Source organism: Neovison vison, chromosome 5, assembly GCF_020171115.1.
Source record: "Neovison vison isolate M4711 chromosome 5, ASM_NN_V1, whole genome shotgun sequence".
Classification (NCBI taxonomy): Eukaryota; Metazoa; Chordata; class Mammalia; order Carnivora; family Mustelidae; genus Neogale; species Neogale vison.
The window spans coordinates 154972837-154987960 of NC_058095.1; the positions used below are offsets into that span (position 1 = coordinate 154972837).

General features: G+C 53.6%; 1 protein-coding gene across 1 annotated transcript in view; it reads right to left on the reverse strand.

Annotated features, from left to right (window-relative positions):
- The window catches only part of SLC15A1 (solute carrier family 15 member 1), a 51096-nt gene extending 36266 nt beyond the window's left edge, over positions 1 to 14830 (reverse strand). Inside the window, exon 1 of the mRNA XM_044249997.1 lies at positions 14776 to 14830. Within this exon, the coding sequence (XP_044105932.1) occupies positions 14776 to 14779 (4 nt within the window). The 5' untranslated portion in view covers positions 14780 to 14830. The remainder of the gene's footprint in view (positions 1 to 14775) is intronic.
- Between the last annotated feature and the right edge of the window lie 294 nt (positions 14831 to 15124).

Genomic DNA, 15124 nt, shown 5'->3' on the forward strand with positions numbered 1-15124 from the left:
CACAGGGGGCCTAGCACAGCGAGGATCCGACCAGCTTTCCCCTTACCTGTGACGGCCTTCCTTCTAGCCCCTTCTGCACGCAGACAGGCCTCCTGCCCTTCTCAGCTCTCAGTTTGCTGAGCACGTGGGGTGCCCGCCCAGAGTCCTTAATGTACAAGACCGTACGTAACTCCCGGGTCAGCCCTGGCCCCTTCCTACACCTGTCGTCCACCTGGCCACAGAGGACCTTCACAGAGCCCTGTCTGCCTCCCTGTGCTCCCAGAGCTCAGTGGTTTACATCTTTGGCTCCCCTCTAGGGGTATCCACTCCCCACCCCCAACGTCTTTTCTAGTGCCCACCACAGACCAGGGCCTTATTGTCTGAAGAGGGAATTGGAAGAGCAGGAAGGAAAAAAACACGAGCTTCCAAGTGAGCCAGTGCAAACCCAGCGCTGTTGACTCGACCTTCTAGATCCTAGGCGTCCCCATCATGCCCACCGGCCCAGCCCCTGCTCTGGTCTTGCCTGAAATTTGATGACAGTTGCCCATACCCTGTCTCAAGGCAGCTCCCTGCCCCAGAGCAAGGTCCTGTAGCTACCCGTGCCTGTCACAGAGCCCCTCCCCGGATCCTAGAATCCTTTGTTGGGGGGACCCTTGAGTGCTCCCTGCCTCTGTTACGCATCAGTGACCCCACAGAAGGGTCCTCAAACTTCGGTGGGCCCCAGAACCACCGGGGGGCCTGTGAGATCAGATTGCTGAATCCCACACTCTCAGTGGCTGACTCTGAGGTGGGGGGGACGGCCCCTGGAGTCTGCCTGTGTCACAAGTCCCACAGGGGATGTCCCCGCTGGTTCAGAGACACCCCCCACGCCGGAGAACCACCCACAGGCTGCAAAGCTGCCTGACTGATGCGCAGAAGTCGGCTTTATTACCTCCCCCGCCCCGAGCCTGCCGCCCCGAGCAGGAAGCCAATACAGAAGCTGGCCTGTCGCCTCGCATTCTCGTTATGGGCCCGCCCTGAGCCCCAGCCCACATGAAACAAAACCGCAGCTCCGCCCGAGGAACCCTGCGCTTGGCCCAGACCCCGGCGGTGGTCCGGGCCCCCAGCCACCCCCCTCGTGGGCCGGGGCCTGGTTCCTGATTCTGGTCGCGCCGCGCTGTGGGCACCGGCACTGCCCCAGCTGTGCGGGGCCCCTGGCCTCACGCCACAAGGTCTTGCTTTTGCCCTCTCGAGAGCAGTGGTGCTCCTTCAGTCCCTGTCCTAAGGCGGGGAAGAACTTGTCCTGGGGCGCCAGGCCCCACTCCTGCCATTTATAAAGTTCTGGAAGGAGATTCTTCGACACGGAGAGCCTGGTTGTCTCCCCAGTCAGACTTCCTTGTGGGCAGGAGCCGCTTGAAGCGGTGGCAGGTGAAGTGTGTGAACTTGGGGGGGCATGTGGCTGACTCACACTCGTGTGGCTTTCCAGCTGTGACCGGGGACGAGCCCAGCTTCCCTCCAGATAGCCCGCCTGTCAGAGGCAGACAACACCATGGCCCTCACAGGACCGCTGTAACAGTTCCAAGTACGAAGCCCCCAGCCCAGGCCTGGTGCCTTACTCAGGAAGATGCTGCTACCTCAGAGTCCTCAGCGCCCCACAGGTTGGAAATCGAGTGTTTGTTGAATGAGTAAGTATTCCAGAGGCTCAGTCATATCTGTCATGGCGTCCCACGTTCGGATCCTGGCTCCAGCCTCCTTCTGCCTGTGAGGCCGCCCCACTGCATGTCGTCCCTGCGATCCCCACAGGGTTTGGCCAGTGGGGAGCCCTGGTGGGTGAGCAGAGGGGTCAGGTGTTCCTTTCCCTGCCTCCTCCTCAGAAATCACCTCAGACGGCTGCACCCTCAAGTCACAGTCGCGGCTCCTCTGAAGTAGGCCTTCCTCACACAACCCTCTTTCCAGGCTCTGGTCACAGATTTGAAGCACTTCCTGGGGGTGGTGACTGAGACCACCACTCTGGGCACCTGCATAGACATCAGTGGCTCCCTGCACCCCTCCCCCAGTCTTTCCAAAATGTGTGTGTGTGTGTGTGTGTGTGTGTGTGTGTACGACTAATCACTCCATTCCGAGTGTGCCTTCTGTGTCCACATGGGACCATGACTGTGGCAGGCCACAAGCCAGCTTTCATCGCCAGCCCGGGGACTGCTGCTCACCAGTGGAATAGAAGACCCAGTGGAATAAGCCAGTGGAATAAAAGACGCGCTTCTGAACAAATGCCCGCGGACAAGTCCGGCTTCGCTGCGGCGGAGCCCCGTCTTCTAGAGGAAGCCGCAGATGCGCTGCCTGCTTTTGCTCCCGATAACGTGCTCTCACTACTGTCTCCCCACAGACCGGACGGAGCAAGCTGAGCACCCCTGCCCCGGGTTCAGACAGATCCTTGCCCTAGGCCTTGACAGAAAAGCAGGAGGGAGGCCCAAAGACCCAAACCCAACAGAGACAGCCTGGAGCTTCCCCACAATTGTTCCTTCCCCGTGGTTTCTCAGGACACGGTAGCACCAGTAATTTTTTTTTTCAAGATTTATCTATTTATTTTAGAGAGAGTGAGAGAGAATGAGGGGAGGGGCAGAGGGAGAGAATCCTTACGCTGACTCCCCATGGAACGTGAAGCCTGACGCGGGGCTCGATCCCACGACCCAGAGATCATGACATGAGCCAAAACCAAGTCGGATGCTTAATCAACTGAACCACCCAGGTGCCCCACACCTATCATTTTGGGGTAAAAAATACTGTTTACCATTATTATTTGGCGAACAGTGGGCACTCAAGATTTTGTCTACTTCAAACATAACCAGCTATGGAAAAGAGAGCTTCGCTGTTGTTCCAGCAACCATCACACTCAGAACTACGAAATGGCAGATGAAACCCCTAAGCTCACCCTGGTGAACACCTGAGGTTTCGTACCCAGCCATCACCCAGGAAGCTTGTTCTTTTCTGAAAGGTGCGCATTCCAAAGAGCAACTCTGATTATTAGGGGTCAGAGGTTGCCAACCTCTTCTGCTGCGGAATTCAGGGCTCTTGGTGGATGGACGGTGCAGTCAGCATTTCTTATCTCACATCCGTGTCAATAGGGTCACTCTCTGAGAAAGCTCAAGGGCGTGGATGGGGAGCCTTATCCGTCCGTATCCGGACAGTACATCTAATCAGCGAGTTTGAGTGGTCGGCGGTTCTGGCATCATGCGTGGGTCACTTGGATGTGACTGTTGATCGGAGTCAGTAAAGCAGCTTAGAATCAGGCATGCCAGGACCGGGCACAGAGTCCGCTCTGGCTCCTATTGTTATTCAAGGCTTAGCAGTGCTTTTGTCTTTCTTTTAGCCAAAGAATTTAATAACATAAGTGTGCATTAGACATTTCTGTGGTTACTGGCTTAGAGAGGGAGGAAGCAAAACCAAGAAAGACACTCTACTAATAATTTCCCACTACCTAATGAAATCTCTTCATTTCATTTCTTACTATCTAACAAAGCAGGTTCCATATTTTGGACCATTTAGGGATGGAAATTCTAACAGTAATGGCTCATGTTCAGAAATTAAGAATTCTCTCAGCAGAGTGCATTTCTAGGACTTAGACTTGGGAAGTTGGAAGGAATGAAGAAGCTGCCCCTGTCTGAGCAGCTCTTACCTTTGGGCAGAGAGGAAACTCCTCTCCACCACCCCCAAGAGCAAAATTGAGGGAGTAAGCTATGTATTGCATTTAGGAATGAAACTCCTGCATGGTGTGGCCAGCAGAACCAGTGGTCCACAAGATGTCTGTGTCCTGACCCTGGAGCTAGTGATGTGTCACCTTCCACGGCCAGGGGACTCTGCAGATGTGACTAAGTTAAAGACAGTGAGATGGGGAGTTTATCCTGGATTATCTGGTGGCCCCAGTGTAATCCCCTGGGTCCTTAAAAGAGTTAAAAGAGGATCTATGAAGAAGGAAACAGAGGTCGGAGCAATGGTGAGTTCTAGAAGGTCAACACAAGCCAAGGAATGTGGCAGCTTCCAGAAGCTGGAAAAGAGAAGGAGCCAGATTCTCCCCCAGAGCCTCCAGAAGAAACACAGCCCTACGAACACCTAGATTTTAGCTCAGTGAGACCCATGCAGGCTTCTGACCTCCAGAACTGCAAGATAAGAAATCCGTGTCGTTTTTAAGTCACTAAGTTTGTGGTAGTGTGTGACAACGGCTGATAGGAAATAAATAAGGATTTGCCCCAAGCTCTGCACATGGAGGTCTTTATCGCTCAATCCCTCACTGTTCACGTAGAACTAAGACTCAAACCTCCAGCAAGTGTTATTTGCCTGCAAAGTGCTCTTTTTTCAGATAATTCTTTCCCTTAGCTACATTTTCTGTCTGGGGGTTCAGGAGTCCCGTCCCATGCCTGTTCAATGGGATCTGGCGGCATCTTTCCTTGCTCTAACGTCTGCAGGTCTACGTATAGACGATGCCGGCCATATAGACGATGCTGCCTTCCAGGTCTGCTGTAAAGAAGGAGGCGGTCTGAAAATGGTTTCATAAACCAGGAGGAAAATGAGTTACGTTGATCAATTCTGGATTCTTTTAGGTGGAAGGGCATGGGCCGTGGGGAGTGGGAGGGAAGCCTCCACTTGGGGACACCCTCCCTAATCGTGTGGCTTTACGGATTCAAAGCGGTCAACCTCTGGCCCGCCATTCCATCACCGAGAGATGCTGACGCCGTCTTCGCAAGCTGGTTGGTAAGATCAGATCTGCTGCCGTGAAATGAACTTTGCTCTTTGCGGCATCCCGGAAAGAGAGCTCGGTAGTGCAGATCTATGTGTGGCCGGGACTGATGTAAGATGAAAATATGGGCAAGACCTTGTGACGGGGAACCCCTCACAGGGCTGAGAAGGGCCCTCAGAGAAAGAGGCAGTCCTTATGACACCGTCCTGGGAAACGAGGCCACGGGGGTTAGCAGGTTGTGGACAGGGGAAAGCCAGTCTTCCTAAACACAAGCCACAGGAACAACCACTGATTTTCAACTAAGCTGCTGTTTCGAACGGGCAGCACCACAACGTGCCATGTGGTGTGGCCGTAGGGGTTTCGGGAGGCTGTTCAATTCCCCGCTGCCGTGGTTCTAAAGTGTCATCTCTGGCCCGGCGGCAGCAGCTCCTGGGAGCCCGTCAGGGGTGCACACTCTCAGGCCCATCCCAGACCTACCCAATCCGAACATCCCCAGGGGAGGCCCCAGCAGCTGCATGGGATCAGGCCCGCCGTGGTCTGGGAGCCCCCCATTGCTCCCGAGCGATGCTGGGGAGCAGGCGAGGAAGGGGTCCCGTGTGAAGGTATGTGGCGGCTCGGGGCCAGGTGATCGGCTCCTCTGATGTGATTCTGGCTGTGAGGAGCAGATGCCTTGTCCCAACCTTCCCCGTCTCCCTTCCACCCCAGCGGACCTGAGCGTCCTCAGACGGAGCGATCCAGGATGGCTCTCTGGTGCCTGTAAGGTCAGACCTGCCGCTCGGCACAGCACAGCCAGCCCGCCAGCATCCGCCTTCCAGCTTCCCCCGCCCCACCCGTCAGGCGGCTCCACTTCCATTCTCTCTCCACACCAGGATCCTTCAGAGCTTCTGCTGCCAGGAGGGCCGTTAGCACCTCGCCCCGCCCCTTGGTCTCCCAGATACTCTCTCTTCCTTTTAGATTTCTCTTTTCTTAAACAAAGATTTTATTTATTTATCTGAGAGAGAGAGAGAGAGGGCAAGCACAAGCAAGAGGGAGGGGAAGAGGGAGAGGGAGAAGCAGAGCAGGGAGCCTGTGCGGGGCTCGATCCCAGGACCTGAGCCAAAGGCAGACGCTTAACCTACTGAGCCACCCAGGTACCCCCTTTTAGATTTCTCTAGTCTTTTTACAACTGCCCTGACAGAGTGCCGTTGTTCTGACTTCTGAACCTACAGAAGCCACAGAGCCTCACCTACCAGAGGCTCTCGCCGCCTCTCCGGTGTGGACATCAAGTGTGCACCACTTCAGAAAGAGCCCAGCAGGGTGTAGGCTCAGGGTCACTGCGGTGGACCTGAGTCGAGGGGACAGGAGGCATGGGGGCTGGGGGCAGGCAGGCAGGGGCTGAGTGCCTTGTGTGGCACACTTGGTTTGTTTTTTCCAAAAATCGATCAACTTTGATTAAGAAGAAACAATCTTCTTTTCTGAAATGGGCTAGTCCCGCACCGTGGTCAGGTGAGCTTTAGGACAAGTGTTGTGCCTGTCGTCCAGGCCCTGGTTTCTGGAATGATCCATCCTGAGGTTGTTTCTTGCCCGACTTGATCATTATTTTTCTTACTTGGCTCTGTCTCCGCATTTCCCGCCCTGAGGGCCCCTCTGCTCCCTCCGGCATTTGTGTGCCCGTGAGAGGACCCTGCTGATTGAAGCCAGAGGCTGCCCCGGGAGGCAGGGCTGGGCTGGAGGACTGTGGCTTGGTTCCAACAAGAAAACGTGTCCCTGGGTGGAGCACGGGCCGCATTCCAGCCCCACGGGACCTCACACAGGGTACCGCCTGCACGTCGACGGCCAGGTCCTGTCCATCTTTCTGTTCTGTTCTTGTTGTTGTTTTTAGTAGAAATACTCTTTTCCACAAATACGGTCTTCCCCACTATCTTTCCTCTGCTCCGTCAGCAAACGACTACACCACCAGGACACACGGATGTCTGGTTTCCAGAATGCCAGTTCAACTAAGGTACCGCCGCGTAAAGCAAATGAGTTATCAGTCCTTTGAGAACTAGGAACGTCAACTAAACCCGAATTACATGAAGCCAAACACGGGGAAACCACGCTGATGGGAGCATATAGGTCTCATTAAGTGACGCTGGTACGGTGCCATGGCGGGGACCAGCTCAGTCTGGGGGCGCTGGTGTCCCTGTTTCCACACAGGCCACACGGGCCAGAGGTGCGCGTGAGCCCAGCTGGTGAGAAGACAGGAGCAGAGTCGAGAACTGCTTAGCTGTATGTGGTTCACACTGTGTCGCCCCCTTGTGGCGGGAGCGGGACTGCTGGGGCCGGGCTTCCCTGGCGGTGGGCCTGGGATCTTTGATGATGAGCAGCCCGGCCTCACCCTTGTGTCGTCCTGGGCGTGGCTGACCGCCGCGCCTCCACCACCTCGTCCCTCAGCCTGCGGGTCCCGCGGTCGGGTCAGAGGGAGGCAGCCCTGGGTCTGCGCATTAGCTTGCCAGGGCTGCGGTGACAATGAGCTACAAACGGAGTGGCTTCACACGATGGAGACGTGTCCTCCCACAGTCAGGAGGCAGGGGTCCGAGACCAACGTGTCAGCCGGGTGGCTCCTTCTGAGGCTGTGAGGGGAATCTGTCCCCGCCTCTCCCCAGCTTCTAGGGTTTAGACGTTCTCTGGCTCATGATAGCTCTACCCAGACCTCTGTTTCCATCCTCACACCGTCTTCTCCCTGCGTGTGTGTCTGCGTCCAAATGACCCCTTGGTAGAAGGACACCGGCAGTATTGGATTGGGGGCCCCCTGGTACTCCAGGATGACCTCGTCTGAACTAATTACATCTGTGAAGGCCCCATTTCCAAATAGGGTCACACCCATTGCTGTAGTTTACAGGCACCCTTTTACCTTTTAAAAAAGATTTCCACACGGGACTGTCTAAATTCATAGGCTTCAGAGGCCACAGTGGCCGCCTCTGGTGGTTTTATACATAACCCCTGTCTTTTAGCACGTAAGTTCCAGAATTACAGACATGCATCCCTGAGGGCTGTTCCCATTCTCCTTCCGAAAGAAATGACCCCTCCGGGCCCCAGGAGCCTCCTGACTTTTGACGGGTTCAAAGATTGTTTACTTCCCAATTGAAGGAAAAGTTTCCCCAGGCAGGAGGGTGCCATAGGTTAATGTGTAGTAAACTGTTATGCGAAACAGAAAGTGCCCAGGGCCAGGCCCAAGTTCTGCCTCAGGCGTGGGCAGGGGAGGTCACTCAGTTCCAGTAGGCTCTAGGCTGAAGCAAGAGTGGGAAGCACAGGAAACAGCAGCGAACTGCCCAACAGGTAAAAGAAACAAGTCTGCAGCATCAGCCCTGAAATACCGTGTGTCGTCACAGGTGAGAACAATGCAAAGGCATGAAAGTGTCACCAAATCAGAAGTAACCAACCTCCTGGTCTTTTGGGGGGTATGTTTTGGAAGCCATTCAGTTAGAGACCCTAAATTCCATTACTTCTTTATTTGAGATCCTAAATCTTAGACACAAAGGTGGTTTTTTTTGTTTGTTTTTTGTTTTTTTCTCTTAGATGTTAGTTCATGACTGGAAAAAATGCTTATGATCACAGGAAGTGTGAAGTTAGGCTACAAAGTGATCTACAGCACCTCCATTCCCCCCACCACCACGGTGATATTTAGGCTGTACATGGCTTCATCCCTATCATGAGAATATCTCTAAGAAATTTCTGGAATGGTAAAATATGTGCATTTTAAAGATTTATTCATTTATTAGAAAGAGAGAGAGATGAATGAGGGGAGAGGCAGAGGGAGAGAGAGAGAAGCAGACTCCCTACTGAGGGAGGAGAGTATGATCTCACAACCCTGAGATCATGGCCTGAGCTGAAATCAAGAGTCAGAAGCTTAAATGACTGAGCCACCCACATGCCCCAATAAATGGCTGTTTAGAACTGACTAGCGCTATACTCCAAATCCACCTGTCTTGCTAGGAAAGATACTAGTCATTACATACATGTAGCACCTTAGCTGAAGATGGAGACCACAGTGGTGTCCTCTTTACACACAAAGAATACTTCCTGCCTAAAGTCATATATAACTGACATATATCTTTCAGAATAATATTTTATTAGTATATATTCTGGGTTGAATAGTGTCCCCCAACACTCATGTCCTTCCTCGAATCTCAGATTGTGACCTTCGTTGAAAACAAGAACTTTCCAGATGTAACGATTTGGGATGAGGTCGTGTTGGAAAAAGCTGGGTCCCTAACCCCACATGCTTGGTGTTCTTATGAGAAGACAGGCGTGTGAAGACAGAGCTTCACAGAGGGGAGGTGACATGAAGACACATGGGGGGAAAAATGGCCACGTAATGATGAAGACAGACTGGAGTGACCCATCTCTAAGCCAAAGAACACCAAGAACTGTGGACAACACCAAAGCTATGTGAAAGTCATGGAGTAGATTTTTTATAGCCTTCAGAGAGCACATGGCCTTGCAGACACTTTGAATTTGGATTTCCAGCCTCCAGAACTGTGAGACTACATTTCTGCTATTATTATTTTTTAAAGATTTTATTTAGTTATTTGACAGAGAGACAGAGAGTGTGCAAGTAGTCAGAGCGGCAGGCAGAAGGAGAGGGAGAAGCAGGCTGTCTGCCAAGCAGGGAGCCCCACACAAGGCTCAATCCCAGGACCTTGGGATCATGACCTGAGCCGAAGGCAGCTGCTTAACTGACTGAGCCACCCAGGCACCCCACTTCTGCTGTTTCAAACAATTCAGTTTGTGATACTTTTGTTACAGCAGCCACAGGAAACTCATACACCGTGTGAGCTGACATGTTTTGATGAACTGAGGAAAAAGGTTTGCTCTTCCAAGAACATCTCAAATGTACTTTCTGATATGTCCTGCTAGAGCTTACAATAAAATCTTGAAGCAGAATGTAGAAGTTTCAAGACCTGGTCTGTGAGCTTTCAATGGGTCTTCTTATGTGAGTACATTCTGCGAATTTTCTAGTCTTAAGTCTGATTCTTGAACCAAGCTTTCCTTGGGGTATGTGCTCAGTTTCACATGTCCCCACACAACAACTGGATGGCTCTACACCCTCTCCAATGACAGACTCCTTTCAGAAGCCCCGTGGGAGGACCTGGCTGGTGTCCAGGCTCAGAGGAACTAGGTCTTCCTCCTTCTCCAGAAAGTTTGTGGAAGATGCTATCCCTTCCCTTCGGGGCCACTTTCTAGCTGCTGAGACTGTCCTTTAACTCTGCACCACCTACAGATGGTAGCCGCACTTGTTCTGAGGCTTGGCAGCAAGTGGAGGCTCGGCGGCAGGCAGAGGCATGGGGGTGAGCAGAGGCACAGCATGGTCCGTCTGACCTGGCCCCCTTCGCAGCAACCCCATGAGATGACCCCTCCATCCAGGTGATACATTCCTGGGCTCCGAAACCAAGAGACGACATTACAAAACAGAGGTTCCCGGGTTCTTTATGTTGCAACCCAGGATTCTGAGTCAGTGGTTCTCACTCATTTGCAGATAATACTGCTCTTATTCTTTAACTATCATCACAGAAGAATGTGGAATGTTCCTCAGAGTCCACCCTTGTTTTTATATCCTTCATCAGCTCACCTGGGACACCCACCCACATTCTCTGCTGCCAGGGATCGGATCGAGATGCCATTGGGTCAGAGAGCAGCCACAGCACAGAGAGGTGTTAGCGGTGTGAGGGTGACCAGCTGAGTGACCCGTGCCCCACCCCCAACCTGGCCCCACCCTGGTTCCTGCCGTGCACAACTCTACCCTGGAGAACAGACGGTGGTCCCTCTTGCTAGTGAACTAGCCAGCTAAGGAATCCCTCACGGGCTCCTTGTTCTCCAGTAACTCAAAGGGCAGCAGGAAAAGTATTAATCAAAAAATCCAAATAAATCAAACACGGAATAATTCTACCCTGGGCATTCTGTAGAGGTGTGAAGGACTGGGTAAAAATTCAGCATGAAGATGGCGCACCCTCCAGCTTTGACGAGACACCATTAGCTGCTGCTTTCAACTGACTAGTAAAGCCCCACAGTATGGAAAAATTTGTTTCTGGGCTTGTGTTCCTGCCCCCAAGGCTATGAGTTTCTTTAAGAAACTCATCAGGTGTCGGGCGCCTGGGTGGGCTCAGTGGGTTAAGCTGCTGCCTTCGGCTCAGGTCATGATCTCAGGGTCCTGGGATCGAGTCCCGCATCGGGCTCTCTGCTCAGCAGGGAGTCTGCTTCCTCCTCTCTCTCTCTCTCTCTGCCTGCCTCTCTGCCTACTTGTGATCTCTCTCTGTCAAATAAATAAATAAAATCTTTAAAAAAAAAAAAAAAAGGAAAGAAAAGAATCTCATCAGGCGTTAATCAGGGATGCAGGTTCACCACCGGCCCCCTCCCCCCGCAGCCACTGGATTCATCCCTCCTGCTCTTCCCTACCCTATAGTCTTGGCCTGCACAAGCTAATCTTCAAATTCTAGCTACTAATTTACTGCCAAGCCAGGGGCCAGGCTGCACTAGATCTTACTGCCATGATCTCCGCTGCGGGGCACAGCATCGATGTCTGGGCATGCGTGCGGCCTGAGAAAAACAGAGCCTGTCAGTGAGAGTCATTCTGAGCAGTGGTTCTCCTCGTGGGATCTTGGGACCAGCAGCAGCAGGACGTGGGAACTTGTAGAGATGCTGATCCTTGAGCGCTGCCCCAGAAGTGGAGACTCAAGGGCCAGGGCCCGGCTTCGTGCTGGGATTAGCTCTCACTCTGGTGATTGTGATAGAGACTAAAGACTGAAGACCACTGACCTACAGACATGTCAGCCTGAAAGAACCCGGGTCAGAAGCTCTCTCTTCCTGCTGTCTGAGGGGCCCATGATTCCCCCAAGGGTCTGATGCCCAGGGTCCCCTTTGAGAGAAACTCCAGCTTCTACTTGGACACTTACAGCCCACAGCAGGTTGCCAGCCTCCCTCAGACTTCAGCAGTGTTCTTTGGTTTACCCAAGACCTTCTAGAAAGAAGGAAGAATGTGGAAGAACGTTTAAGTGACCAGGTTTGCGGCACCTTCAAAACCAGTCCACCGGGGCGCCTGGTGGCTCAGTGGGTTAAAGCCTCTGCCTTCGGCTCAGGTCATGATCTCAAGGTCCTGGGATCGAGCCCCGCATCAGGCTTTCTGCTCAGCAGGGAGCCTGCTTCCTCCTCTCTCTCTCTGCCTGCCTCTCTGCCTACTTGTGATCTCTGTCAAATAAATAAATAAATTCTTTAAAAAAACACACACAAAAAACAAAACAGTCTGCCATGTGATGCCCGGGCAGAAAGCTGACTGGAAAAGCTCATCAGAATCCCACAAGACCGGCGGCGGGAGGCTGAGGGGTGGGGGTGGGGGGGGACACAGAACTATAATCAACCATTCTTCATTAAGTGAATGAATGCCTCAAAAACGGCCTGGAGGATCTGGCAGGAGCTTGGGTCATAGAACCTGAAGCCTCTTCACACTTCATTTTCTCAAAGTCACATACGGGAAGTAGTTAGTTAAGAACAGCAACCTCAGTGCAGACTCCTGCTCAGCTCTGGGGACGGGAAGGATATGGGAAATCTTCAGCAGAAGCATCCCTAGCCCCACAAGGCCTCACCTGAGAGGTTCTCCGCCAGCCGGAAGCCTCACTCATGAGACGGCTCTCGGAAGGCGGCCTCCTCTCCATCCCTGGCTCTGAGAAGCGCGCCCGGACTTTAAAGCAAGAGTAGGCGAGCAATGGTTCGTGGCCCAAATGCAGCTTGCCACCTGCTTCTCTACGGCTCCCGAGCTAAGAATGGTGTCCATGTTTTTAAATGACTGAAGAACAATTTTTAAAAACTATCTCGTGATAAAAAAAATAATAAAAAAAATAAAAAGTAAAAACTATCTCGTGACACACAAAGAATCCAGAAAATTCCAATGTTCGTGCCCGTGAGTAAAGCTTTATTGGAACACGGCTCTGCCCGTGTGTTTATATATATATCTCGCACTTTAAGGGCGGAATTGAGTGTCGCCACAGAGACTGGCTACCTCCTAAAGCTGAAAACATTTACTATCTGGCCCTTCGCAGGAACAGCTTGCCAACCCCTCTTTAAAGCAAAGGGTCTGCAGTCCGTGATTGTAACTGGACTGCGGCCAGGCTTAGCTCTGCATTGAGATGCACTTTATTCTTGTGGATTCTTGCCGCTGGGGTACTGAGTCTAACAAATGGGATAATTCTGACTGCACCCCGCACTTTCCTACTTCATCCCAACTTCTGCTCCCCATTCCCGGGGTCAGCCAAAGAGCCTGGTGTGAAAACTAGTTCCAGTTTCACATGGGACAGAATCAGCTGGAAGCAAAGGTGTTTCTAAGCTCCGTTGCCTGGCTTCCCCGCTCCATCCCTGGCCGCCTGACAGGTTCACCCAGCGTGCCAGGTGTTCCCTCTTCAGTCAGGAGGGGCCCTGAAGCAACTTCCGCTCGATCTAAGTGCCAAAGATCTATTCTCACGAGGAGAGGTTACTGCTACCTTTTATTTAAAAATCTTTTGTTCTACTTACTACCTAAACTTAGATATTGAAACTGTAGGACTTGAGTAAACATAAAACTGGTGTGTGGGTATAATGCTACTCACATGCTACGCCAATCTCAGTTGGAACAACAACAACCAAAAAAAGCCACCACTGAAGGACCGGTTTGCAAACTGAAAAGAATCAATTCATTTAGGACGACACTTCAGAAGCTAACAGTGTTCATTCACCGATAACCAGGCTGCCCACAGCTAGCCTGATTGGAAGTAATTTAGGAAAGTCCAAACTTAGCACAGACGCTTCTCAGGTATTTGTATCTAAAACTCGAATAACTACTCAGAGCACCTCCCAGAGAAGTCACACGGAGTGACAAGCAAATGACAGGGGGAGGTAAGGATCCAGAACTCCAGCCCAGGAGTTTATCAGCTGGCGAAGCACATACCACTGACAGCCTCTCCCTCCCCAAGGGCGGCTGTAGCATCTTTCTGGAAAAGGCACAGGTGGCCACCACTAGAAGCCCCGAGTGTGAACAGGGACGGATCGTGGTACAGCGAGACATTTGAGCTTGTCACAGTGGTGCACCCCCTGGTTCCACACTCGTACACAGCCTGACTCAACTACGGAGGTTGCTACCGATACTTCTAGTGGCTGAGGAAATCGAACCCCCAAAAGTTTAATTTACTGACACCAAATCATAGAGGTAGCACGTGGTAGACGGGAACAGAATTGCGAGGTGGTCAAAGCCAGACCCGGTTCTCTCAGCCATGCGGCCACATTGCACCTGCCTGGGCTCATCCGGGGCATGACTTTGGGGGAGTCCCTTGACCTGCCTTCTCCATTTTTAAGGGAGAAGAGGGCTGGGACGATGGGCTCTGCTCTCTGCTTCTGCATCCTGCCCCGGGGTCTGCTCTGAAGCAGGCAGGATTAAGATCTTTCCTCCAGGTGCTGCGGACACTCCCCGCCTGCGGGGACTAGCTATTCTCCTTGAGGGCCTTCTGCTGAAGTCTCAGGACAGTGGCAAGATGGTTAAGAAGGGCCAGCGAGGGCCCCCAGTTCCCCCTGGGGCCAGGCAGGGAGCTGCGGGGTCGCCTGGCCAGCCACGGGCAAGGGAGGTGCCAAGGCAGCCACTAAGCGCCCGCCCGCTGGTTAGAGGGTCTGGGCTCCTGCCATCACGTGCGCGACCCCGTCCAGTTTCAAGCCCAATCCCAGCCACAGGCTGAGAACACGGGGACCGGGATTCCCAGCAGGAGGCCAGGTCAAGGTGACGATATCGATTCCTGCCACCTTTGAGTCTGGGCGCCTCGGGCTCTCCCGGTTTCGCGCAGAGACCGAGATCGGGGCCGGCGACTTGCCTGCAGCCCGAGGGACCCGGTTCTCCCGACCCCTGGTCGCTTCCCACCCCCGCGGCGTGCACCCGTCCGCGGCTCCAGACCTCCCGGCTCCGCGCGCACGTCTGCCGGCCGCCGGCGACTGCGGGGACCCGCGTTGCAGCCGAGCCAGCCCCGCGGCGCCCCCAGTGCAGCGACCCCAGCGCGCAGCCCCCTCACCCCCCCACCCCGCTCCCCGGAGACCCCGCGCCTGGCCGCGCCACCTACCCATGGTGGCGGCTCCGAGGGCTCCGGCGCCGACTGGCGAGCGGGTAGTCCAGGAGAGAGGCCTTGTTTTTTTTTTTTTTTTTAAGGTGTTGCTCTTATAACTTTGTTTCCAGGCCCGGCCCAGCCACCTGTGCAGCTGGAGGTGTGCAGGCGGGGCGGCCGGGCTCCACCCTCGGAGGCGGGGGCCCACAGGGAGCAGAGGTGAGCGCCCCTTGAGCCCCAGCGAGGGGACAGCCGGCAGGGGCCAGCCCGGGTCTTCCCCGTCCCGCCCCAGGCCCCTGGGGGCGGGCACAGCGCGGGTGACAGGAGCAGCGGCCAGAAACCCGGGCTAGGGACGCCCCAACGTGGG